This window comes from Vidua chalybeata, chromosome 18 (assembly GCF_026979565.1).
Source record: "Vidua chalybeata isolate OUT-0048 chromosome 18, bVidCha1 merged haplotype, whole genome shotgun sequence".
In the NCBI taxonomy this organism is placed as follows: domain Eukaryota; kingdom Metazoa; phylum Chordata; class Aves; order Passeriformes; family Viduidae; genus Vidua; species Vidua chalybeata.
The window spans coordinates 3,727,366-3,754,256 of NC_071547.1; the positions used below are offsets into that span (position 1 = coordinate 3,727,366).

Sequence of the window (26,891 nt, forward strand, 5' to 3'; positions counted from 1 at the left end):
GGTCTCTCTTGGGACAGCCACGTGTTGCTGCACAAGCTCCAGGACTTCCCTTTCTGAGTGGGTCCATATCTTCCCTGTTGTCCCCCCAGCAAGGAGCCCAGACCCCGTTCCTCAGTTTCCCCGTCAAGTTTTGATGGGAAAAATGGGAAAATGAACTCCCATGTTGAGCTTGCCCGACAGCAGCAGAAAGGGAGAAGAAAAGGGTCTGAAAGGAGGTAAGGGAGTGCCAAGAGCATTTCTGGACGTGAGATGCCCTTAGCCTCCACTTCCTGCTGCTCCCATGACCGGTGACTCGGTGTGATTGCACAGCAGCGGGTGCTGAACGGCTCAGCGAGGTGAGCGGGAGCTCTGAGCCACCCCCAGTGCCGGGAATCTTGGGGTGCCGCGGGCTCTCGGATACCCAGCTCTCTGCGGGTCCCCGGCAGAGAATCATCCCCCCCAGAAACCCAAACGGATCCCAAGCCGTGCCTTGGCGTTCCAGGCGAACAAGTCCTGACTGTCACAGAAACGCGGGCGTGGGGCGGGCGCGACACTCCCCGGTGACCCTCGGGGTGCGGGACCTGCCCCGCTCCGCTCCCACGCGGGTTCCCGTCCCACGCCGTCTCCAGCCCGGCAGCCGGGCATCGGGGCTCCGCTCCGGGGCAGGCGGAGCCGGGCGGGGAAGGGCCGGGGGCGGCGGCTGCAGCTCGCAGAAGGGCCGGGAGAGGGCGGCGGGAGCCCGGCCACGGCGGCCGGGGCTCGGCGGGGACGCGGGGGCAGCCAGCCTCCGACACTGCCTCCATCCCGCTCCATCACCACCCTGCCCATCAGCACCCCCTCCACAACCAACCCAGTCATCCCTAAATCGCCATTTGCGTTACCATCTCCCGGCTACCCAACTCTCGGAAGGAGCACGTAAAAGCCAGGCTAAGATTTTGGGGGGCGTTTTCCAGCTCAGCACAGACCCTCACAACCAAGCATTTCCAGATGTCGTCACCCCCGGGCCCCCTCCGGGCAGGTTGGGACGGCCAATGCCTCAGTGTGGGATGGAAGAGGTCACCTGAAACCCATCGCATCCCACTTTGAGATGTGCAAATGAGCCACTTCCAAACCGCCCCACCCATCCTGAAAACAGAATGGGCCGGAGCAGAGCAATTAAGGAGGGAAGTGGGAAGGACGGCTGGAAGCCAGTAAAAGTTTTTTTACACAGCAGAAGAAAGCAGCAATAGTTAAAAGCTGAGGGCAGTGCAGAGCGGAAGGGAAGCAGCAGCGCCTGAACGAGTGTGTGTGTGTGTAAGAGCATCTGCGCAGCTCCACATACACAAACCAAAAAAAAAAAAAAGCAGAAGTCGGGGGTAGTGAATTAGCAGTTGGGGACTGAGAAAATCCATACAGGAAACAAAACAAAAGAGAAATCTCAGGCCACTGGGGCTGAGGACGCTGAGAGGGCGCTTCTGACATAGATGAAGTTGATAAAGAAAAGTGCGATCGCTGGGAGCTGGGACAGCCGCCCGCGGGAAGCGGGGCAGGCACCCGGATCCGCCGGCCGCTCCTCCGTTCTCAGGAAAAGAGCCAGAAGGTGCAATTATGCATAAAGCAACGGCAGGAGGAATTAAAAAGCAGATTTCAAGGTAAGATTTTATCATGTCAGCTGCTCTCAGCCACTTCCTTGTGGGGTTTGGGAAGGGCTGATTGGACGCAGAGTCACCTGGATGCCTGGCAATGCCCGAAGAGGCTGTGGGGTTATGGCTCAAATCTGATCCGGGGGTGTTGCTGAGGCTGGAGAAGGGCAGCACGGCTGTGTCCAAACCGGCTGGTCCAGGGGTGACACAGCTCCGGCAGGGAGTTTGCATTTCACTCTTTTCTTCACTGGAAGATGGATTCGGAATGGATGGGGGGAACAACTGAGGTGTATTTAAAGCACCACTGAGGATGGATCCCACGGGGGGTGACACAAAGGTGTTCACAAATAGCTCAGTGTGTCCCAGCCCACTCTCCAAGGGCAAATTCCTGCAGCTTCCACCTTCGCAACACCCACAAATCCATTGTGCGGTGTCTGTGAAATCCCAGCTGCCACATCCCTGGGCTTCCTTGGCTTGGCATGCTGGGTGGGCACCAGAGCCTGGGCACCACCACGGCTGCTCTGCCGTGACTTTTGCCTGCCCGATGTGAGTGGCCTCTGCGTGGGGAGGCACTCTGTCCCTGGCACTGCTGCTGTGCCAGACAAGGCTTCGTAGGAGCTCTTGGCACAACCGGTAACACGAGTGGGGGATGCCAATGGGCCAGACGTGATGGAACAGACCACAGTCCAGCCCGTTACTGGAAAAAGGTGCAGTGGAAGTTTATTTTCCTTCCTCTTCCCATGGCAGAGTGGGCGGCTGCAGCTCTGCCACGGGGCCCCGGCTCCCCTGGGACGAGATGGCACCAGGATGGCTGAGCCTAACCCGTGTCCACCCACACCAGTCCCCAGTCCTGCTTGGGACCAAGGGACACTTGTGACCGCTCTGTCACGGCTGAAGCCCTCGCCCACGGTGTGGGACAACTGTGGGCCCTGTGTCCTGATCCGCTCTGGCTGGACGTGGGCAGCAGCCTGCACTGCCTTTCGCCACAAGATAATTTGGAAAATCATGAGAAGTGGTGTTTGAGACGGCATCTGGCCCACTGCTGCCACCGCAGAGGTCCCTTGGGTCCCAGCCCGCGGAGCTGGGGGAAGACGTGAATAGGAAAGGGGGTATTTTCTTCCCGAGCCTCCAAAAGCCCCACGCTCGGGCTCCCTCCCGACTCCCGGGGCGCTGGGGCGGACACGCCCAAATCCACGGAGAAAACATTCTAAAAGTCACAAAAACTAAATATATATGTGTATATATATATATATACATATATGTTTGTAAAAATTAAAAATAAATCCACTCCGCGAGCGCCGCCGGGCTGTTTGTGCCGCTGGCTCCGCGGGCGCGGATGCGATAAGATAAAGGCAGAAGCGGGGAGGGGCGGCGCGGAGCTGTGCGGAGCTGGGCGCACCCGCGGAGCCGCCGGCGGGGCCCGGGAGGACAGACAGACGGACGGACGGACAGACAAGCACACACACACACACACAGAGGGGCAGTCACACGAGCGGACGGACGGGGCGGCCCCTCCGCTCCGCCCCCGCGTAGCCTCCGCCCCCGGCCGCGCCGCTCCGCTTTACATAACCCGTCCGGGGCCGGGGTCCGCGCCCCGCGCCTCCGCCCGGCGGAAATGCGGAGCCGCCTGCCCCGGTTTCCTGCCTGAGCCGAGCCGAGCCGAGCCGTGCCGAGCCGTGCGCCCCGTCCCGCCCGCCCCGTCCCGGGCGCTCCGCCGCTCCATCATGGGCGAGCGGCAGCCGGACGCCTTCTCCTGCAGGTAACGCGACCGCGCGGCGGGACCGGGACGGGCTGGGCTGGGCCGGACCGGGACGGGCTGGGCTGGACCGGGACGGGCGGCCCCCGGGAAGCGGCCGCTGCAAAGCGAAAGTAGCCGCGAGAGGAAGCAGCGAGGCGGCCGCTCCTCTTGTGAAGCCCCCGGAGCTTCCCCGGGAGCCCCGGGCTGGATTCTCTCACCCGGGGAACTCCGGTGCCCCCGTTCCGGGGTCGTGAGCCCCTTCCTCTGCCAGCCCTCGGACAGCAACCCCTTCCCCCTCACCCCATTTCTGTGCGGCACAGCTTTATCCTCTAGCCCTCTCCTCGGGCTGCCTCTTTCCAGGGACTGCTCACCCCTGCGGACGAGTGGTCTCCCTGCTCCCGTTTTCCTCGTGGGCACTCCCTGTTCCAGGGGCTCTGTTCCTCTGTGGGGTCCCCCATCCTGGAAACCCCCGTCCTTCTAGCAGCACAGGACCCCAGAGCACTCCTTCTTCTGGGGTCCCTCGACGTCCCCCATTTCCCAGCATCCGTATTCTGGAGATCCCAGAGCCGAGGGTGCAGCATGCAGGCAACCAGTCCTGCTCCTCTCCTTTGCCTCCCCCCGGACCTCTGCAGCCCCTGCTATGGGGGTGACTCCTCTGGGAGGGTGCAGGACCAGTGGGGTGATGTCCTCCTGCCTCGTCTTGTGGGGTCCTGCGCTGCCCAAGGGGGCCATGCCTTGCCTCTGCCCCCGTGCCTGCTGTGAGTGCCAAGCAGAGCTGCCACCTGGAGCCTGCCAAGCAGCTCCTCTGACTCTCTGCTCCCTGCAGACTTTGTTGGCCCCGTGGCTTGGCAGGGGCTCGGAGCACGAGGCCGATGCACCAGCGGTCATCATCCCTGCAGTCTTCCCATGCCCTGCCAGCGTGCCCAGTCCTGCCTGTGCCAACCCCCATCAGGGTCACCCACGGAGAGCCTGGACCCGCTGGCTCATGGCAGTGACACGGTCATTGCAGCCCGGGCTGGGATTTACTGTCAAGGAAACCAGGATGAGTTGTTGAGCTGCAATTTCGATATTGTTGTAAATTGATTCAAGATGTGCTGGAGTTGTGGGCTGGTGGCCTAGGGACTTTCTGGGGCTGCAGCCAGAGGAAGAGGTGGCCTGTGCAGGGACCTGGCGCTGCCAGCTCCTGCATGTCCTCACTGCACTTGGATTTGCTGGCAGGAAACGGGATTGGTGTTTAAAGGCCTGTGGAATTAGTGGCAGGTTTCACTTTGACTTGTTTGGAACTAGAACAATGCTTTGGATTTCTTAACTTGTTTTTGGGGCAGGAGAGACTCATCCCTGTGCATTTTCCCCTCCCCAAAGCTTCTTCTATTTTCTCTTTTACTTTTATGTATTTATTGCCTCTGGTAAGATCTGGTTTGGTTTCACCAGAGCCCACAGTGCTGCAGGTCTGCCAGCACCCTGTGTTGTGTTGGAGAGGTTGGGGTGCGAGTGCCAGTGGCTTTTGAGGGATCTTCCATCCTCTGCCAGAGCAAATCCTCCCCACCCACACACCCACGGGACTGATGGACACCGTGAAGGTGTCGTGACAAATCCCAGTGGGTGACACAAAGTGAAAGTGCAAGCGCTCATCGCTGGTGGGGTTTGTGGTGCTGGCGGCGCTGCCGCAGCTTGGCAAGGAGAAAGGGCCAAATCCAGCAATCCCTGGGGGGCTGCTGTGGAGAGCCAGGCTGGCTGGGAGCTCAGCTGCTCCCTGCTGTCCCCAGGGACCCCCAGGCAGCTGCTCCCCTGGGAGCGCTCCCCGCACCCGGTTTCTCCCACGCCTACACCGCAGCGATTCATTTCATGCAACAAAACAAGCCCTGTCGAAAGAGGCCACCCCGCTGCCGGGCTTTTCCCCGCAGGCAGTGGGTGTAGGAGAGTGTGATGGTGTAAACCAGGCTGCAAGGTGCCAGACGCCACGGTATGGAGGCAGGCTCAGGGTTTTTGGGGAGCTGGGCTGGCCACAGCTGTTTGTGCTGGTGAGCTGCTGTGGGCCAAGCCAGCGTGGAGCTTGGATTTGATCTGAGATGAGTTGGGGTTGTGTCCATCCTGTCTGTCCTGCTGGAGTGGTCAGGGAAAGCCAAACACGTGAACTTCCCTCGGATTTGAAGTGCTGTATTATCACTCACATCCCCAGAGGTCTGTGGTGCTGCTCAGCCCACACAGAGCTGTAAATTAAGGCCAGTTTGGGTCTTTAATTCAGAAAGTTGTGTAGTGCCAGGAGGTGAAATGAGAGGAGTGTGTATGCCCTTTGAGAAAAGGGGAGAAGGAGGGCAAAATCTGCCTTCCCACACTGGCTTTTAACTGATTTCCTACAGCCTGTATGGATGCATGGAATTGGGGGATCTCTCTGTCCTGCTCCTTTCTTGCTTTTTAACTTGCTGGTTTGGTTCAAAAGAGAGAGGGAAACTCCTGAGACCCTGTGGGATTCTCCAGCTTGTGTGGAAACAGCTAGAGGGTCCCAGAGAGTGATGGTGCTGTGCCATCACCCTCTGTGAGACCTAGAGAATCCTCACCATCACAGGGAGCTGCTCCGGAGGGAAGAGGAGGACAATGCTGGGCAGTTTCTGCTGCGGATTGTGCTGGCACTGGCTTTGGCTGTTTTATAGTGATGCTGTAAATATGTGGGTGTATCCCACATCCCGAGGCTGCAGCCAGACCCTTTCCCCACCTCTCACCCTGCACCAACCCCTTCTGCCTTCCTGAGTGGCAGCATCTCCATGCCCGCCCCCAAATGGCTGCAGCACCCTGCTTGTCCCCCTCAACCCAGGGGTGCATCCAGATGTTCTTCCAGCATCTGCCATCTCTGGGGGATTGGGATGCAGAGCGGGGCTGCACCATCCCCATCCTGGGGGGAGGCTCTGCATCACCCAGCCCTTGCAAGCCCACCTGTGGCTGGCTGGATCCCCCAGGGACCTGCATTCCCCGGAGCCCCCCTCCAGGGACCTGCATCCCCCCGAACTCGCCGTGCCAGATGCAGTTCCATTGAAAAGGGCCGTTCATTGTAACCTGGCCTTTTATAGCCGCCTCAGAGTGGCTGCGGGGCCATGCCAAGAAAGGCTCAGAATAGCTCTTTTCATGGAGGACATCCTGGGAAGGAACAATGTTCCCGCTCTTGGGATTGTGGGAACTTTGTATTTCTGCCACTCAGGAAATGGGGAGCTGCGGGGCTGGCCAGGGCGTCTCCCAGCCCCTCGCTTCGCCCGCTCCTGAAAATAGTCCTTGGGATGAGTTTTGAATATTCCTGTGCTTATAAAGGGAGCTGCAAATGCCCTCGGACACTTCTCCTCCAGTTGGGAACAGTTATTTCTGGGAGAGCTGGCGCATCAATCACATTTCCTATTCATGTCACTGGCGTGCATTTTCCTGCTGTGGAACTGGCGGCGAGTGGGGCCGGTTTCATTTTCGGGTGGTGGTGCTGCACATGCACAGCGGGTGAGCAGGGCTGGGCACAGGGCACCGGCCACGTGGGCTCTGCACCCTCACACTTCCCCTCGAGGCCGGATTTGTGGTGCTGGGTGCTGGAGGGTGACCTCCACACCCCTGGATGGCTGTTCCGTGGTGGGAAGGTGACGAGTTGGAGCCGGCAGCTCCTCCGTGGCGAGGCCAGCTGGCTCTGAATGCTCATCCTCCGGGAGCGGGTGGCAGGATTGCGGCGCTGGCTCCCAGCACTGCCCTGGCACTGCTTGGTGCTGCCAGCTCCTCTGGCTGCAATTAAACAACAAATGCATTTACTGGGACAAATAACCCATTGCCGGATCCAGGCGTGGATTCCCATCCCGGTCGGTGCTGGCACCGCCGCTGCAGCAACGCTCAGGTTGGGCAAGAGTTTAAGGGAAGCTCCTGGGGGTGGCTGGGCTGCAGGGCTGGATCCTGCACAAGCCCCAGCTCGCTGTCCCAGCCCGCATCAAAGCCACCACGGCTGGTCCATCCCGTCCTGCTCATCCTCGAGTTCCTGGCCCAGCACCCCAAAACAATCCCAGCACCCCAAAACAACCTCAGCAGCCACAAACAGCCCCGAGGTGGGGTGGGCTTGGTGACGTACAGCTCTTCCAGCAGCCGGCAGGGATGGAAGCCCCCCATCCCAGCTGGTCCATGGTGTGTCCATGGATGGGCTGGATTCTCCACTCAGAGCAAATTTAAAGCTATCAGAAGTACTTAGTCCGACCTGCAGGATGGCCAGGAGCTCCTCACGGGAACATATGAGGAATAAAATGTAAATTCTGCCTCAAAGCCACTGGCTGCTGGATTCCAGCTTTGTGGAGCACAGCGGGCTGGAGCAGGGAGAAGCTCACCCGGCAGCGGGAACTCGCATCCCTGTGGATGTTGCTACTGAAACCTGGGGCTGAGCAGAGGAGCGGGAGGCTGCTGTGGTAACTCCGGCATGGATTCACCCGGGATAGCTCTTTCCGTGTGGGAAGTGCGCCAGGCAGAAGCAGTGAGGTCGGCATTGTGCCAGTACTGGGAGGAGGGAGCGCTGGGGAGTATTTCCCGTCGGCAGGTTGGAAAAGCACGTTGCTACTGGAGACGGCCTTCGGCTGCTTCCCACCGCGTGGCACAGACGAAGCCCGGCTTTTCCCGCGCCACAAACCTCTCCCGAAGCTGGCGCGAAGCGAGCCTGAAATCTTAGAAGGCGAATTCCCTACCCTGGGAATCTCCCACCTGCCTGAGGAGCCGTTCGCACGAGTGCCTCGCTTCCCTTCCCTCCCGCATTTTGCGGGAGCATCCCGCTGAGCGTGCCGGCGGCGTGGGCGGTGCGGCGGCGATTCCCGGGTGCCGGGAGGAAGCGGGAGCGCGGCGGAGGATGCTGAGTCATCGGCAGGCTGGCGGCGCTGATAGACGGGGCCCTGCTGGGGGATTCGGCCGGGCTGCGGCGGGCGCATGCCCCGCACTGCCGGGACGCGGACGGCCCCGAGCTTTGGGCGGCTCTTCTGAGAAGCCGGGCCCGGCGAGGCTGGCGGGGGGCAGATAACATCTCCCCTCGCCTGCAACTTTCGCGGGACGTGCTCGGCAGGGCAGCGGGTGGGCAGAGATAGAGCCCCGCTTCCCGGCGTTATCGCCGCCCCGGCTGCAAACACGATCCCTTGTGCCCGCACGTTCCTCATCGCCCACTCGCTTCCTCCTGGTCCCTCAGGGTTTTTGTTTTGTCTTTTTTTTTAAAAACAAAATTTTCCTCCCCCTGACAAATACAATCCGCTTTTCCTCCCCTCCCAGCAGCCGGGGTGCTGCTGCTGGAGTTTCGGGGAGGCGGCAGTGCCTGTGCCGGCGCGGCAGGATCCGGGTGGGTTGGCCGATGTTTCCTTCCTGAGCGGAGTGCACGGCCCCGATAAGTGCCCCGGGCGAGCACGAGGTTCTCTGGTGAGCAGCGGGGCCGGCCCTGGGGAGCACCACTGCCGGCTTAGCCGGGCACGCCGGGCCGGCTGCACGCCAGCCACGGTGCCGCCAGATTGGCCTCGCAGCGAAATCTGCTGGGGGCAGAGATACGGTGTGGTTTGCCAGAGCCCGGCAGCTCCCCGGTGCCGCAGGCAGCAGAGCATCCTCTCAGGAGCGCGCTCACCCCGGGCAGTGCCGGCGGCGTGGCCGCTTCTCCCCAGGCCGCTGGGGCCGGGAGGATCTGGCAGCGAGGCGGCTCCGTCCCTGGATTTCTGCAGCTTTTCATGTTGCTTCCTCCCTTCCCGCCCCCGCTCCAGTTTTATCAACTCCGTTGAAATCGGTCCCTGGAGGGAAACCCATCGGCGCTGCGGAGCCTTGGCAGGAGCCGAGCGGATGTGGCCGGGCCAGGCGTCCCCGCGGGCGGCGGGCAGCTGCAGGCAGCTGTGCTGGCAGGAAGCCGCGCAGACGCCCCGCGACGGGACCTGCCCGCTCCCCACCGCGCAGGTGGGGACACTGAGGCACGGCCCAGCCAGGTGGGGATGGGCGTGTAAAGGAGCTGTGGCGGGGCTCGGGGTCCCGCGTGGCCACTGCTGGTGGCCATAGCGGTTGGTCACATGGCCATTCCGCTCACTAGGAAGCAGCCGTCTCCTGGCCATTTCCAATGTATGCATGGGAATAAGGCAGCTTTGAGCGGGACCCAGTGGACCACGGCGTTCCCCAGGCCCTGAGGATACACATTCCGAGTGGGGTATGGCCACTCCAGCCAGGGGTTGCGGGGGCAGGGGACGCATGGGGACCCTGGGGCTGCCCTCACCGCCCGTGTGCTCTGTCTTGCAGCGCGGCCGCCTCGCTGGAGCCTCGGCAATGAATGGGCACTCGCTGCCGGCCGGCACGCCAGCGCATCCCCGGGGCTGGCATGAGTTCTGCGAGCTGCACGCCATCAGCACCGCCAAGGAGCTGGCGCGGCACTACCTGCGCTTCGCCACCGAGCACCCGCACCATGACCTCCTGGCCGCCGAGAACTTCTCGGTGCAGTTCACCGACCTCTTCCAGCAGTACTTCTGCCACGAGGTGAAGGAGGGCATCGCCATGAACCAGCTCCGCATCCTGCCCGCCGGCCCGGCGCGGGATTACCGGGACACGCACCGGCGGCACACCGATGCTTCCCTGGGCACGGTGGCCACCAAAGCCGAGGCGGAGCCCGGTGCCCGCCCCGAGCAGCCCGTCCGAGCCCCCGAGGCTGCTCCCTCTGGACTGCGCAAGTCCTGGAGCTCGGAGGAGCTGGCGGGGCCGGCGCGGAGGCCCTTCTCGCTCAGCCAGCTGCGCAGGAGCTGGCGCAGCCTCTTCCGACGCCGCTCCTCGGACGCGCTCCCCGGGGATGGCGATGGGGAGGCGGCGGAGGCGGCTCTCAAGCCGGGACTGGGGAAGCGCATCCTGCCCTGGGGGCTGTCGCGGGAGCAGCCCCCCGAGGTGCGCAAGGAGGGGCTGCTCAAGTACGGGCTGCTGGATGAGAATTCCCTGGACAGCGGGACGCGCTGGCAGCGCTGCCGCCTGGTGCTGCGGCGAGCGGGGCCGCCCGACGCCGAGGAATTTGTGCTGGAGCTCTTCGACCCGCCCAAGGTAAGGAGCTGCCGCCTCTTGCCTGTTCCAGCCAGTGATGCTGCGGGTCCCTCGGAGCGTCCCACAGAGAGGAGCAGGGCCAGGGTGCGCCCAGCACCACGAGGGTTTCTCACCATGGGTTGGGTTTGCTCTGCTCTCCCTCTGCTGCAGCCACACGAGGCTGGGCCTCGTTTATTTAATACCTCTGAGAAAGAGACAAAGCCACCCCTGCGGGTCTTGTTTGGGGAGTGAGAGATGCTGGGACCAAGGTGTGCTAATTGCTGCAGTCGGTCAGTATGTCATTGCATTTCCCCTGGCTGGGACTCCAGAACTGGGTTATCCAGCTGGAAGCACAGTGCCTGCCTTCTGAGCTGAGGATAGAGGCTGGTGGCCTCCATCCCACTCTTCCCAGCCTCATGGACTCATTCCACCAAGGTGAGGGGCAGCCTAGTCTGATGAACCCCAAATTCACCCTGTCCCCTGTGCCGTGCCTTTAGCAGCCTGAGCATCTGCTCGCCTGGGCAAGCTGGGGGAGGAAAGGGAAAATAGGAATTAGGCTCTGTGTCTTTCTCTGCTCCCAGTGGGACCCATAGTTTTACTTTTTGTAAGGAGTTCTGTGACTGGAAGTTCAGCTCTCAGCTGCTGCAGGGAGCTCCCGTGGTGCTGAGACGTGGCTGGAGTGGAGATGATGCAGGATGTGAGGGAGTGGGGAGTTGGGGTGTTTAATCTGTAAAAAGATGGTTCCTCCACATGGCAGGACTTGCACAGGCGTGATGGGATGAATTTTCTCTCTGAATTTTTTTTTTTTTTTTTTTTTTTTTTGTTCTCGTTTAACTTTGATGACAAACTTGTGCTTTGGAAGGAGGAAACCTCCGGTTTAGCTGGAGCCTTGTCCCTGCCTTCAGGGCAGCAGGGTCAGGGAGCAGCTGGCTGAATTCCTGCTATTTCCGTCAAACGACTCCAATATTAAATATTTGAAAAAAGAAACAACATCAAAATTGTAACATCTGAAAGTAAAAGCTGGTTTTGCTCCGTCATGTCAAGGGTTGCAGTTGTTTGTCCCTGTGGGAGTGTGTGTCCCCATCCCGGGGCACAGGGAGGTCAGAGGCACTCTGGGGCACTTGGAGGGTGCTCCAGCAGCTGGATAGCACTGCCTTTTTTCCTTCCCTCATCCCTTTTCTCCCTTTCCCCCTTTTTCTTTTTTTTTTTAATCAGTTTTTCTTTTTTTAATCTTCTTTTCATTTTTCTTCCCCCTTTTTCTTTTTTCTTCCTCCTTTTTCTTTTTTCACTTCCCCTTTTTTCAATTCCCTCCCTTTTTTTTACTGCCCCCATTTTTTCTCCCTATCCCCCCCCCCTTCCTTTTTTTTTTTTTTTTCCTTTCCTCCCTTTTTCTTTCTTTGATTCCCTCCCCCTTGGGAAGCCAGCCCAGCACATTCTTCCTCTCCCCACATTCCCTGCCCAGCTTTGACCCAGGGGTGGGAGACACTTCAAACAAGACACTGACCAAGTTCCCCCAGTGCTCTGAGCATTATTCCTTGCAGTCTCCACGGGATGGAGATTTCCTGGTGCTCCACACCACCACGAGGCTGGAGACCCCAGAGCCCCGAGCAGGGGGTTTCTCAGCCAGGCCTGCGGAAGTGGGGGATGTTCCTTGCTGGATTTTGCAAGTCTCTGGATTAAATTGCTTCCTGTGCAAATATTCTCAGGGCGGCTCCTTCCTTTCCAATTCCCTGGGCCAGGGCCAGCTCCCTTCTCCTTTACAGCACAATCAATCCAGACTCTTTCCCAGTAACTGCGGTTGAATTCCAGGGGTGGTGGAAAATCCCCCACGGTGCTGGTGGCTCCCACTTCCCAAACCCAGCATGGGGCAAACCACGGAGCAGCGAGAACAGAACAGTTTCTTGAGGGGTTATTTTCCTTTAAAATAACTAAATAACACTCAACAACCCCCTGGGAATGGCTGTGAGGAGCCCCCCTCCCTCCCATCCTCCTGCCTCAGGATGCTCCCAAGGCTTTGCCACTGCCTCTTCCCCATCTCATGGGTCTGTTCCTGATTTGTGGATGCTGTTGATCACCATAGAAAATCGATGGTTTTAAATAAGCAACTGTAAAATCTGTTCTTGGGATTTTTCAACCTCAGCTGATCTCTGGACTGTGAGGCTGGTTACCCTCAGGGTCTGCCTGGAAGCTCCCTTCCCCCTTCTCCCTTCCTCCTCTTTCTTCCCTCTTCCTTCCCCCTTCCCTCTCTTCCTTCCCCCTTCCTCCCCTTCCCCCTTTCCACCCTGTAAATAATAGGATGCAATTGAAATTTCATCTCAGCCTCAGGGCTTTACAGCATCAAGCCAAGGCCCCAAATATCCATCCCCTTGGAATGACCTTGGAAAAGGCAGGTGTGTGGAGAAAGGAGGGGGGTCCTGCTGCTTTTGGCAGCTTTTATCTTATTTTTTTCCATCTCTCCTGGTGCTCCAATGGGGCCTCTGAGCTTAATCCCATAACGTGCCTGGCATCAAAGGGAGTGGGGGCTTTGAAGAGCCCTGATCCCATTTACTGCTTGGGTGGCTGTGCTGGGTGAAGGGGTCAGGGAGCTGTGCTGGAGAATGTGGCAATACCAATGGCACTGCCTGCAGTGGGCGTGCCATGCCCCAGGCGTGTGCCAGAGGAGATGAGGATTTTGGGAGAGGGAGCAGCTCCCCTTCCTGTGCTCACAGCCACAGCTGGCTTGGCTTTGGCATCGCTCCCTCCTCCCTCGAGCACTGGAAATATGATGCTGCAAAGGAGGGATTTGGGGATGATGGGATCTCTCCTGGGAGAGGGTCACTGCCTGGCTGCAGGGCACAGGATTGAGGGGCAATCTGGGGACAGAGGGTGGTGATGATGCTGTGTGGAAGAGGAGCTGGAATAGAGGGATATTGGGATACCTGTAGTGCTTGTGTATATCTGTGCCACAGGAAAACCTGGGCTTGGTCCTGGAGTTGCACCCAGGTGGATTCTGTGATGTCTTTTATGATGGTGACGCTCACCCGTCCTCCTTGATTTCCTTGGAGGCATTAAGGGTTTCCTCCTCTCCCACACCATTTAATCCCATATAACCTTTAGGACTGGGTACCTCTGAGGTCTCTCCACCTTCATAAATTTCAATCAAAGCTGGCAAAACCATGTTTGTCAGCTTTGGGGCTGCCCCGTTCCTCAGCTGAGCCCCAGCCCCAAATACCTCTTATGTGGCCAAATCCCAAACTCCATGAAAACCGTGATTTGCAGCGGAAATGTCCCAAGCTGTTTCTGTTGACCAGATGTTTTCACAGGAAGGGGAAGGGAAATGGGATTTGCATTTGTGCTGCTTTCTTTATGGCATTTTAATGAAATCCAGTGCGTCCCACAAACTGATGGCACGTCGGGACTGGCCGGGAAGACTCCTTCCGGAGAAAGCCCTTGGAGCCTCTGCCACAGCTCAAACATCTTTGCTGAAGCCACGGGAGGAGCAGTATTTTTATCTCTGCTTAGTGTGAGGCTGCTTCGACTTCCTTTTTTTTCTCTTTTTTTTTTTTTTTTTTTTTTAATTTTTTTTTCTTCTTTTTTTACACCTTTCACCTGAATCTGGTTTCTGAGAACTGCCGCCTCCTGAGCCAGCAGGTTCCTGTCCCCGATTTTTGGTGCTTGGGGCTGTGAGTGACAACTGGCCAGGCATGGGATGGGGCACATCTCAGCGTTTTGGTCCCCATTCCCTATTCCTGCTGCTCCTGGAGCTGCTCAAAGGTGGCCTGAGTGACTCAGCCAAGGAAGGGCAGTGGTGGAGGGGGAATTTTCCTCCCTGGAACACCTTGAGAAGAGTTTTCCCAGCGATGGGAAGCACCTCAGTGTCCCATCATGCCATCCCTGGTCCAGGAAAGGGCAGGTTTGTGTCAATCTGGATCCCCAGGGACCTCATTCCTCTCCTGGCATCCTTTTCTGGGCATTCCTGGGGACTTCATCCCTCTCTTGGTGTCCTTTTCCTGGCATCGCCAGGGGCTGCATCCCATTAATGGCATTCTTCTCCTGGCATTCCCAGGGACTGCATCCCTGTCTTGGCATCTCCAGGGGCTGCATCCTGTCCTGATGCAGCTGAAGATGTCCCTGCTCACTGCAGGGGGTTGGACTCGTTGACTTTTCAAGATCCTTTCCAACTCAAAACTATTCTGTGCTTCTATGATCCCTCTCCAAACATCCTGCTCCCAGCATCCCTCTCCTGGCATTCCCAGGGACTGCATCCCTTTTTTGGCATTTCCAGGGGCTGCATCCTGATCTGCTTGCTGTCCCTGCTTATTGCAGAGGGGTTGGACTGGGTGGCCCTTGAAGGTCCCTTCCAATCCATATTATTTTGTGATTCTGTGATCCTGGTCCCGGCATCCTCAAGGATCGCATCCCCTTCCTGGCAACCCCAAAGACCACACAGCCAGGAGCTGGGAAAACTGCTGTGATGACCCTGGAGGGGTTTGAGTGTCCTTCAAATCCCTTGGGAGAGGCAAAACCTCCCCTGAAGTCACCCAGAGCTGCCCCAAAACCCTCGGGCAGCCTCTCCCCGGGGCAGGGCGGGCGCATCCCTCTCTTCACTCTGTTCTTCGAAGGCACCGGGGCTGGGCGGCCTCAGGGCTTTGTGAGATTTTGGTGGTGACTTTTGCTCTCTTCCCCCTCCCCCCCCTGCCCCGGCTCTGTTTTTGGGTATCGAGGGGGGTGGGAGGGAGGGCGAGGAGACAAAGGTTATTTGTCATTTATTAACCACAACTTTTTCCATCCTTGGTCATGCACGGAAAAAACAGTTTTAGCAGCGTAACCACAGCCCCGGCGTTAATTGCTGAAGAGCAGAGTTTCTTATTTTGGAAACTGTTGCTGGAATGGGGCTTGCCAGGGTCTGGGTGTGAGGGGAAGGGTGCAGGATGGACCCCAATATCTGCTTCATTGAACTCTGGGGTTTTGGGCTCTGAAGGATTCCATCCTTTTAACCCCATCCTTTAAAATCTGCCCTTCCTGGGGCTGTTTTCCTACTGCTGTGCCCACCCTGCTTATCAGAGTGTCACTCACAGGGATGCTGCAGAGCTGCTCGGGGTGGAAAGCACCACGTGCCAGCTGAGAAGTGGGCAAAAAATGGAGATATTGGGCAAACCACAGGAAAAGGACTGGGAAAGCACACAGGGAATGCATTGCTCAAGAAGAGCTGTGGGTGCTGCTGGGTGCTGGCTCCCCACAGCAGATGTGAAATACCCAGTGGGGTTTTTTTGGGGTGGTTGTCTCTCTTTTTTCCCCCTTTTTTTTTCTTTTTTTTCTTTTTTTTTTTTTTTTTTTTTTTCCCTCTCTCTCTCTCTTTTCACGGCCCAGGATGTGGTTGTTTCAAGGCTGAGAGCTTCTTCTTTCAAAGGTAAATATTTATGAGAGCCTGTGCAGGCAGAGCAGGGTCTGGAAGGATTCAAGGATTCATCCCAGCCCTGGTGGGGGCTCAGCTGGGGTGGACCCTGCTCCTTCCCACCAGGCAGGTCCCACCTCCAGTGTCTGTGATGGGCACTGTGATGTTCACTGTCATTTTGGGATTGTGTTAAAAACGAGCATTTTGGACAAACTCACTTCCTCCAGCTCTGGGCAAGGGGCAGGAATGAAAATACCCATCCAGTGGGATTGAATGCTCCCATGTGGCCTTTTGAACCTTTTCCATCATCCTGGGTGATACAAAACCTTGGGAAAATCCCAGGACACCCCAGGGACTGTGGGGAGCCTGCAGAGTCTGTGCTGGACCCCCTCATTCCTCTGAGGCTGAGGTTTGGGGTGACTCAGTCCTGGCTGCAGCAGCTCCCACTTGCATGCAGACACCTTGTTTACTTTCCATGCTCGTTATTTATTCCAGGAAATTATTAAAGCAGCCCACGCTGGAACCAAATCTGGCATAAAATAAATAAAAAAAAAAAAAATCAAGGGTCTGGCGAAAGCTGACTGTTTACAGATCTTGTTTATAGACCCCCATCACCCTCAGCCCCGATGTGAGCCGCTGGGCTCCCTGGTTTTGGGGGGCGTTGCAGGGTGTTTGGAGTTTTGCAGAGATTTGGGGAGTTTGGGAACATTGGCTCATTCATACAGAGCAGGGAGGACAATCAATGAACAGAGGAGCCACCAGCTCCAGGCGCGGGTGGGGATTCCTGCCTGGACCCCCCAGATCCCACCCCACAGCCTCACGCCGCGGCTCTTGGGGTGCTGTTTTGCAGCACCCCAGATTAATTTTAGCAGGAAATGGGGGCGCTGGGGGCGCTGGGGTCGGGGCTGTGTTTTCTCCCATCGCCGTTCGCCGGCGCTCGCAGCCGCCCGCAGCGGGAACAGAGGGATCTTTGTGCCCGGCCGCCCCCGAGCCAGCGCTTCAGGCCGGCACAACGGTGCCTCTTGTCACCGCTGGGCACGGTCCCCTCGGGGACGGCTCTGTCCCCTGCCACAGCCCGCGGGATGCTCGGAGACAGCGTGTCCTGGAGACTCCTTTGTGCCTCTGGTGTCGGGTTGAGGATGCTGGCGGGGCTTTGGGGTGGGCAGGGAAGGGTTTTTTGGGAGGTAAGGACCGGGGTGGGGGATGCTGAGCTCGCACAGCAGCGGGAATCGCCTCCTGTGTTCCTGTTTGACAGTCGGGGAACCTCCAGGCTCCAGTTCCCCAAAGGCAGAATGGAGCCCAGGGTGGTGCTTGCTGCTGTCAGGAGGTTTCCAAATGAGCAGTCTCCACCTGCAGAGAGGCAGGAGTGTTTTGGGAATGTGTCGCCCTGGGGCCAGGGGGAGCTGAGCTGAGCTAGGGGTCCCTGCAGTAGGCATGGAGCGCCCAAATCAGTGGGATTCTGGGCCCTGTCCCTAAAACCAGCATTGGCAGGGGCTGTCCAGGGTGGACCTCTCCCCTTGGAGAGGAGCTGTGATGCAAACACCTGAGGAAGAACACCGGGATTAACTGTGCTGTCAACTCCCCTGGAGCACTGGGATTAGCTGCTGGAGGAGGGAAGGATTAGTCAACTGCAGATCCCTGAGGATGAACACCAGGATTAGCTGTGGTGCAAACCCCAAGGACACATTTTGGGATTATCTGTGGTGCAAAAGTCCACAAGGATGAACGTTGGGTTTAACCATGGTGAAACTCCCAAGGGAAACCACCTGTGGGATTTCCCGCCACACAAAATCCCCGAGGGTGAAGGCTGGGATTGCCCTTGGTGCAAACTCCTGAGGACAATGGCTGCTCCAGCAGACACTTTGCACTCTCCAGCAGGACCCTTGGAGCCCTCGCAGCCCTGCAGGGCCCTGCTGCTCCCCCCTGCCCTGCCCTGGCACCAGGGGATGTTTCCCACCCGGTCCACCCGGCATTTCCTGGAAAAGAGCTGTGTGTATCCATGCTCCTGGAAAACTTCACAACTTCCCCCAGGGCTGCAGGCGCTGGATACGGTTTTGTGTCCATCCAGCATGGCCAGGCCAGGCCAGGCCTGGCACTGCAGCTCGGCTGAGGTTCGTCCCTTGCGTAAGGGCCACAGTGATTTACAAGAAGTGACAAATCTCACCCGTATCCGTTGGGGACCTTGCACAAGGGCTCAGGCACTTCCCCACCTCCCGTGGGTGACTCAGAGTGGAAGCGAGAGCCGGCGTGGGGGAACCCCCGGAGCTGGAGGGGCCTGGGGGCAGCTCCTCGAAGGATTTGCTCTGCACAAACTTGGCCTGATGGCCCAGCCACTGCCATCATCACCATGCCACTGCCGTCATCATCACGGTGCCACCATCATCATCACCGAGCCACTGTTATCATTGCTGTGCCACTGCCTCTGTCACCGTGACATTGCTGTCATTGCCGTGCCACTGCTGTTGTCATCGCTGTGCCACCACTGCCAGGCCACCACCCTCATCACTGCACTGCTGCCATCGTCACCATGCCACCGCTGTCATCATCATGCCACTGCCAGTGTTGCTGTGCCACCACTCTCATTCTTGGAGAGCCGCCTTCCCCCTCACCTGAGTGGAAAAAGCACCCTCAGTGTCCCCTGAGCATCCAGACAGGACGTGCTCCTCATGGCAGCAGCTCACAGCTTCGTGGGGAGAGCGTTCCTGGCACAGATGGGCGAGCTGGGAGGAGCTTTGCTGTGAAAAACACCATCAATCCCAAATATCCTTGCTGGAGATTCAGTGGGGTGAATCTCCACGTGGAAGCTGATGCTGGTGGGGTTGGGGGCCGAGCTGGAGCAACGCCTGTAACACCCTAAACATTCCATGCCGCCCTCAGCATCCTGAGCACACGGAGCCAGGCAGCAGCGGGCGTTACTCATCCCTGCAGTGCTGCTGGGGCACCTCTTGCCGAGAAGGAGCCCGTGGGTGAACCCTCGGTGTGTTGAGTGTGCACTTTTGGTTACTGAGAACTCCCTTTCCCGGTAGCGGCCGCATCGAGCAGGGCATCTTGCGGTCAGGTGCGGCGCCCCGGCAGCGGGGGCACCGTGCCTGCGGTAGGCACTTCTCCGAAGCCAGCCTGGTTTTTCAGGCACCGTATCTCTGTGCTGCATCATTTCCTTCTCCCTTCACGCTCCAGCTGCGCTCTCCACGCCGAGAGACGCAAGGGGCTTCGCCGAACTCCCTTTTCCTGGAATTTCCCCATTTCCTAGGAAGCCGACCCCAGTGCTGCGGTTGGGATGTTGATAAAACCCGCGCAGGATCGTGCTGGACGTCACAACTCCTTGTGTGGGAAAGTGGCCAGGACAAGAGAGATCCTTTTACCTTCTCCACACAGGACTTTGCGCAGGGCACGGTTACATTCCAAAGGTGGCAGAAAAATCAAATTCCTTGGGGATAAAGCCCCGGCGCCGGCGCGGCGCCCCACGGCAGCCCGGTGACAGTGATTGCAGCACAGCACAGCTGCAATCACTGTCACCAGCGGGACCGGGGGTGCCGGAGCCACCGCGGTGTCACCAGCCCTGTGCATGACGCCGTACACGAGCGACTTCTAAGAACTTTCTTCTCGGTGCAGCTCGGAGCTGATAAGGGCTGATCCCTCTCACGCTGCGTTTCCGGCCCCAGAGAACACCGAGTGCTCGGCTGAGAGAGGGAGGGAGGAAGGAGGGGGGAGGAAAGAAAGAAAAAGCACAGCTAAAGATGGTGTGGTTGGGTGACCGAGGAAGTGTCCGGTGGGGACATTCTGAGTGTCATACAGGTGGCTGGGGACATGGTGGTGGTGGGTTTGCTGTGAGCATCACAAGCTCGGAGCAGAATTTGGGCAGTTTGGTTGGCAAATGCTGTTGTGGGATGAAGTGGCACAGCCCAGCGTGTAGGGACATTGTCCCTGTGTAGGGACAGTGGCTGTGGAGCAAAGAGGGCCACTGGAACCAGCATCCCCGTGGGGTGATAAAGCCACTGTGTGAATCACAGCCAGACAGAATTCGGTGGTGCAGCAAGCCTGGCGCAGGGGGACGAGCAGTGGTGGCACTGCCTGGGCTTTGCCAGGATGCACGGCATGGCTCTGGCCTTGGCTCCATCACCCAGCACCATTGGGTGATTTTTTTTGCCCATTTCAGGGAATTTTTTCCCCCCTGGCACCCCAGATCCTGTGCCATGTGCCGCAGCCTCCTGGCAGTCAGCGGGGCAGCAGAGGGAACCGAAAGCTGCCGCAGGGATATTTTAGCCTTTGTGGAAGTGTTTGCTCAGCATTTTGTCACGTGCCTGTGTCAGTGCCAAACCCGCTGGGGAGCTCTTGGCAGGCCACTGACCCTCTCAGCCATGAGCAGGATGTTCCCCGCCCTCACCCTAATTTCCCCATCGGTGCCACATCCCTGGAACCTGCTGCCATGCTGGGAACCCCCTTCTCCCCCCTCTCCTCCACCCATCCCTCCACTGCAGGGTCCTTGGGACCCCTGAGATGGGTCTGGATGTCACTCAGCCCCCCTGGCAGTGACTGGGCAGTGCAGTGTGGGGTATTTCCTTGCCACAATGGGGTGTTTCCTCACCACACAGGGTATTTCCTTGCTGGTGGGGTATTTCCCTCCAGAGCTGGGTATTTCCTTGCTGGCTGCTGTGCCTCGCGTGGCTCCTGGACCTGGGTAGAGCAGTGTGGTGTGGGGCAGTGTTTTGCAGTGTGGGGCAGTATTTTATGGTATGGGGCAGTACTTTGGGGTGTGGGGCAGTGTTTTGGGGTGTGGGGGAGTTGGGGCTCAGCTCAGGCTCTGTGTTCCCCCTCACAGGGCTCCAAGCCGAAGCTGCTCGTCGCCTGCTCCGCTGTGCAGGAGGTGCGGAGGTGCACACGCCTCGAGATGCCCGACAACCTCCACACCTTCGTCCTCAAGGTAGGACCTGCTGAAAGGGTCTGCAGCCACCCCCGAGGCCTTTCCCACCCTCTGGGGCACAAGTGGCTCCCAAAAGCTCCCGTGCCAAATTTCAGTTCCTCTTCCCATCCAGGGAGGGGGGGGATGCACAGGGGGATGTGGAGTGCAGGGTGGGGGATGAGCTGTCCCTGCTGGAGTCCCGAGCGTGGGTGGGTGGGTGGGTGGGGGATGCACACCTCTTTCTCTTTCTCTCAAGACCTCATGTCCCTCTCCGATGTCCCCCAGGTCACCAACGGCACCGACATCCTGTTTGAGGCAGGGGATGAGCAGCAGCTCAGCTGCTGGACGGCCGAGATCCGGGAGTGCGTGCGCAGGGGGTAAGCGCCACTGGATGTCCCTGAGCCTGGGCATGGGGACAGTGGCTTCGTGTCCCCGCTGCCACCACTCAGCCTGGCTTCTCCCGTCCCCAGCAGGTCTGACACGGGTGACCCTGAGCTCCTGACGTGCCGACACCCCGACCCTACGGCCGCCAGCCCCACCACCAGCACCGACCCCATCAGCCAAGGTGAGCTGGGGACACCCAGGGGACCCTGGGGACGGAGTATCCCTCACTGGGGGAGTCACCACATCCTGCCATGGCTGGGCTGATTGGCCTTCCCCAAATGGCACGACGGGGGGACAGAGAGGGGAGGGGATGGGGGCGATGGGCAGGGGTCCCATTTCCCAGGGACACTGATCCCTGTGCCTGGCAGGGACGACGCCGGGGGGCCCGGGGGAGGCGGCGGGGCCGAAGATGGAGCAGTTCCTCTCCTCCTGCCCCTGGTTCCACGGGCCCATCTCCCGCGTGAAGGCGGCTCAGCTGGTGCAGCTGGGGGGGCTGGAGGGCCACGGCGTGTTCCTGGTGCGGCAGAGCGAGACGCGCCGCGGCGAGTACGTGCTCACCTTCAACTTCCAGGGCAGAGCGAAGGTACGGGCAGGACAGGGCTGGGATGGGGAGGGGAATCTCACAGGGGCAGCCCCTGCTGCAGGACAGCCCCTGTCCCAGGGCTGTGCCACCCCAGGGAGGTGCCCGCCGGGTCTCTGCCCCGATGCTTGCAGCGGGCTGGTGCCCTTCTCCCGGGGGGGCAAAATCCCCAGGGAGCCACAGGCTGGGGATGCAGCACATCGTGCTAAAGCCATTTGTGACCCCCATCCCAAGGAGGGAGTGGAGGGAGGGTAACAGGTCCGTGCTCCTCTCCGCAGCACCTGCGGCTGGCGCTGACGGAGCGGGGCCAGTGCCGTGTCCAGCACCTCCGCTTCTCCTCCATCGTGGAGATGCTGCACCACTTCCACCGCTACCCCATCCCGCTGGAGTGCGGCACCGCCTGCGATGTGCGGCTCTCCAGCTACGTCGTCGTGCTGCCCCAGGCACAAGGTGTGCGGGAAGGGAAGGGGGATGTATACCCCTGGGATGTGGGGATGGAGGGTGCCCGGGCTGGCTGTGGGTGCCCCAGGGACCCTTGGTTGCTCCTGGAGTGGGGAAGCGGAAGCCTCAGGGCAGTGTCACAAAAGGTGACTCCCAAGTTCCCAACTTCCTCTTCTGAGAAAGGAGAAGCTGCTCCCAGCCACCGGCTGCGGGGTGGGGGCTCACGGGATGCACCCCGTACCCCCCAGAGAGGGGGTGACAGGAGCATCCCCCTGACCAGCATCTCCTCTCTCCGCCCGCAGCTCCCGGCTCCACCACCACGGTCCCCCTCCCTCTGCCCTTCCCGGGCTGGAGCCCGGAGTTCAGCCTCGTCCCCGCCAGCTCCTCCTGCCTGCACGGCCCCGATGAGCCCCCCGGGGGTCCCCCAGCAGAGCAGATCTTCCACCTGGTGCCGCCGCCGGCCGAGTTGGCGCAGAGCCTGCGCTCGGCCAGGGCCACCGCGGCCACCGCGGCCACCGCGCCCCGGCCCCGCGACTCGGACTATGAGGTGGAGGCACCGGGCCGGGGCCACGTCCGTGCCATCGACAACCAGTACACGCCACTCTGACCAGCACGGCGCCGGCACTGGGATGCACTTTCGGGTGGAGAAATCCTGGAGACCTTCTGGGGCATCCATCGAGAGAAAGAATGTACCTGTTTCTTCCTTCTGGTTAGGGATTATTATTGTATTTTTGCAAGGAAGGGGGTAATTTTTCACTCCTGTACGGGTGTGCTCCCTCTCGTTGGCCTGTTAAAGGGCCTCTTATTGTTGTTTTTGTTGTTCTTATCGAAGCTTTCTCATTACTGTTTACACAACGCCGCTCGTGCCTGTGCCGGGCCCGGTGTCCTGCCTGTCCCTGACACGACAGCGCCCAGCCAAGGAACCAGGGGCTTGTGTTACACCCATGGAATTGGAGAAAGTTAAAAAAAAAACCCTAGGATAACAAGAAAAGAATGATTATAAATTCATTGCCAAGTTGCTGCTCCAGGCCTCATCCTCCAGCCCCGGCTGCTGAACCCACCAGCAAAGCCCGACCTGAGCTGAGCTCCCACCAAGGGTGGTGAGCAAGGTTTGGGCGTTTTTTTAGCTAAGGCAAAAACTGGCTTTTTCTTGCTTTTCCTTTTTAACCCAGCACAGCTGTGGTCACTCCCTGTGCCAGGCAGAGGGATCCTCATCCTGCTCTCCCGGCTGATTGAGACTGAACACTAATTGCTCCATCCTTAGCCATGGCACCAGCTGAGAACTAACACAGAGACTGACACAAACCTCTCCTGCTGGTGAGGGAGGGGTTTATCCCATTTTATCCTGGTGATGGATGTGTTCTATCCCGGTGATGGAGGCTTTTTATCCCTGTGGTGAATGGATTTTAATCCTGGTGATGGAGGTGTTTTTATCCTGGTGATGGAGCTGTTTTATCCTGGTGATGGAACAGTTTTATCCCAGTGATTTTAGGCACAAATCCAAAGTCAGTTTTCCCCTTAAAGAACCCCCCTACTCTCACTTGCCTTTTTCCCCTCTAAACACCCTGTCACCAGGAGCTTGGTGGCATTTAAAGCTCCACAACGGCCTCGATGGGGGTCCCTGGGGACACCTCCTCACCTGGAGGAAAAACCTGTCCAAATCCCTGGGTCTCAGCATCCCCTGATCCCCAACTGTCCCCAAACTCTGCTGCTGTTCCGGAGCCCCCGGGGCTGTTTCACCTGCCTGGGGCAGCCGTGAGAGAGGAAGCACTTCTGAGAAGCTGCCTTTATTTTAGGAAAGAGGAAGGGCTGGAGCCGTTGCGCCACACAGGAGGGGATGTTCACAGTATTCAACTTCCAGATTTCCCAGCGCAGCCTTCCCTGGGATTTCGGATGCAAAACTTGCCTTGAGATTGCCTTACAGAAAGCTTTTTTTATTTCTACTTTCCTTGAAATTGCAATACAGGTGGGAGCCCTCAGGAGCATTAACATTTAGCAATTAATTTGAAAACCAGCAAACACAAAGCCTCGTTGGGCTGAGTTAGGGAATGCCACAAAAATCCAGCCTCTAGGACAGGCTTTGCAGGTTCTGGGTGAGCCCAAAGTCCAAGGAGACAAAGTCAGGAGCTGAAGGGCAAGGCCAAAATATCTGGGGCCAAACAGCCCAGCAAGCAGCCATGAGAGCAAATCTGGGTTTATAAATCAAATTATGAGGCTGGGACAAACAGGAACCATCAAGTGGAGAAACCATTTAGGTTTTCCTTTTGTGCCTCCCCATTGCTTGCTCTTGCTCTCTCCTGGGCTTTGTGCATTTAGAGCAGGCAAGGGCTTTTTCCCCCCCTCCTTTCTCTACACTTGTGCCTGAAACTGGAGCATTAAGAGCAAATTGCACTGGTCCTGCAGCACTGCCAGCCCCGGAGAGGCTGATGGAGGAACAAAGCCAGCCCTGTCCTCGCTGGGCTCCTCAGCTGTATCCGCATCCCATTCTCCTCCCTGGAGCAGCACAAAGGCTGCAGCCAGAGGCAGGAGCACATCCCCGGGGCTGCCTTGTGCCAGGCAAGGCAGCTCCCTCCCAGGCTCATAAATAACTCCCCGTGCTCTTGCATTTGTAGGGATGGGGAAGGGAAGGGGGGACAGCACAGCACAAGTTGTCGTTTCCTTCCCTTGCTTGCTGCCTGCTTCCCAAAGCCTTGGAAAAAACACAGGGATGTGCTAAATCTTGCTCAGATTGCTGGTTTTAGTCCCACTGAGCTCTGGGGAACTGCGTTCAAAGGGGTTTTCCCCCAAAAGGCGGGGTGGAATCACCCGAATCTCCCGACATCTGCAAAGAAAGGACGGGCTGGGAAAAGGCAGTGCTATTCACATGCCTTGCCAGATGAATCCAGAGAAATCCTTGCCAGATAAATCAGATGCTGCTGGGGTGGGTTGTTTTGGCACTCCAGGACTTTATTGTTCCAGTGCCAGAACTGAAACATGCATGTGCATGTGGTATTTTTAACCTGCAGCTTAATTACAAGGGGGTTCTCCGCAGTTTAAATGGAAATTGCTGTGCTTGATTAGTAAAATACACTTTGGGTTCATTATCTCCCTGTCAGCCACTTCCCCCATGCAAACAAACTCCACTGGGGGAGAATTCCTGTTCTCCCCACCAGTGAGCAGTGGGAGAGTCCCTCTGATTATTTAATAGCTAATTCCATCCCCAAACTCACCCACAGGCAGCCGAGGGCTGTCCAGCCCTGCCAGCTCCACCAGCTCATTTCAGATCCACTGCAGCAGGACCTGAGGGGATTTTTGGGCTATTTCCCAAGCTCCCAGGGGGAACTGAGTTTGAAATCCTATTTCTCCTAGAAAACATCTGGCTTGTGGCACAGGTGAGAGCACGACTCTGCTCCTGCCAGCACGTTACTCCAGCCCTGAGGTGCTCACTCCTCTGCATTACAGCAGTGAGCAAAGAGCATGAAGCCATTCCACCCTAGCATTTTGTAGGAATTTTTATATTCTTGTGACTTGAAAGAAGAGCCCAGGGCTGGGCAGGTTTGGTTCCCCAGCCCCTGTGGGCTTTTACTGGCATTTGTGGGAATTTTGGGAGGAGGGGAAGCCAAGGGCAGGCAGCCCCTCAGTTTGTGCCTCGGCCCTGGAGATGGGCACGTGGAACACGAGTTTGGATCCCACCTGAGGAAGCCAGGAGCCACAGGAGCAGCTCTTGGAGCTGGGCTGGAGGCCCTGCCCGATGGCCTTCCCCAGCAGAGGCTGGGGGTGGGGAGCCCCATTTCATCCAGTTCCTCAGGACAGTTTTTAGCAATAAAGATGAAAACCAGGCAGTGCCTTTGCTCTGTGACAGCAGGGACTTGGTTTAGGGCACAATCCAAGACTTGGAATTCCTCCCCCTCCTCTTCCTCTTGCTGTTTGCTGACAGCCACTCCTGCTCGGTGGCCTTTGTGTCCCCGAGGGTGTCAGGTTCTGAAGGAGCTCCTGACATGAAGCATTAGTTGATGTTTCCCTCCCTCCCTCCCTCATCCCAGCCCTGTGGAACAGCCCCAGCAGGTACCAAACACTGACACCACCATTCCTCACCCACCCCTTTGGATTGAAGCTATTTTGGGGTGAAACTTCTAGGAAAAGATCCAGGGAGAAGCCAAAGCTTCTCATTCCTCATCTGGACCACCAAATCCCGTGGCATCCAGCATTCCAAACTTTTAGCTTTGATCCAAACAGCCCCAACATTCCCCAGCAGCTCCCAGAGGCAGGGAGGTGACTCTGTATTCCCTAACTCAGCCTTTAGCAGGACGATTAAAGCCAACAATTTTGTTGGGAGTGTATTAATTTGAAAGTTCTACTTTTCACCTGCACAGAAAAGTTCTTCTTGTATAGTATTTTTTTTCTATATATTGTTTCTGTATGTACTGTACAAGTAACTTATTCTTGAATAATGCGATTTTACCATAATATTAAAAAAAAAAAAATCTGCTCTTAATAAACTGTTTTTAGAACTTGTTTCTCACTTGTAGTCTTCAGTCTGATTCTCTCCAGGTGCCTGGACATTGTTTTAGTGGATACTGGATGCTGAAAGGCAGAAATGCTCCCTTGGACATGAAAATCCTCTGGTTCATCCCCATGGGACGATGCCTGCAGCACTCAGGACAGTCAGGACACGGCACTTGGAGCAGGGATAACTTTGTCTGCCCATCTTTTTAAGGCACTTTGCCAGGGAATTCTTACCTTTCCTTTCCTTCTCCAGCAGCACCACTGACTTTTGTACTTCCATCACCTTAAAGGCCCGTCCAGGACCTTTCCCGACCCCGTCGAGAGCGGCTCGAGGCTGAGGGATCAGGAACACAAAATCCCCTGGACACAAAACC

At 58.0% G+C, this 26,891-nt stretch overlaps 1 protein-coding gene across 4 annotated transcripts; it reads left to right on the plus strand.

The window, feature by feature from the left end:
* Positions 1–1,308: 1,308 nt before the first annotated feature.
* Positions 1,309–26,526, plus strand: SH2B3 (SH2B adaptor protein 3). 4 transcript variants are annotated; one of them, XM_053959182.1, is made up of 8 exons: positions 1,309–1,610; positions 9,592–10,374; positions 20,547–20,648; positions 20,913–21,004; positions 21,098–21,192; positions 21,380–21,594; positions 21,870–22,041; positions 22,335–26,526. In XM_053959182.1, exons 2-8 carry the CDS (start codon positions 9,619–9,621, stop codon positions 22,637–22,639), a joined length of 1,737 nt encoding a protein of 578 aa, XP_053815157.1. In that variant the 5' UTR covers positions 1,309–1,610; positions 9,592–9,618; the 3' UTR covers positions 22,640–26,526. The 4 variants fall into 4 exon arrangements, with proteins under 4 accessions (XP_053815157.1, XP_053815156.1, XP_053815158.1 ...); XM_053959181.1 differs by lacking the exon at positions 1,309–1,610 and adding an exon at positions 3,011–3,360; XM_053959183.1 differs by lacking the exon at positions 1,309–1,610 and adding an exon at positions 3,011–3,360 and having other exon boundaries at positions 21,101–21,192.
* Positions 26,527–26,891: the final 365 nt, after the last annotated feature.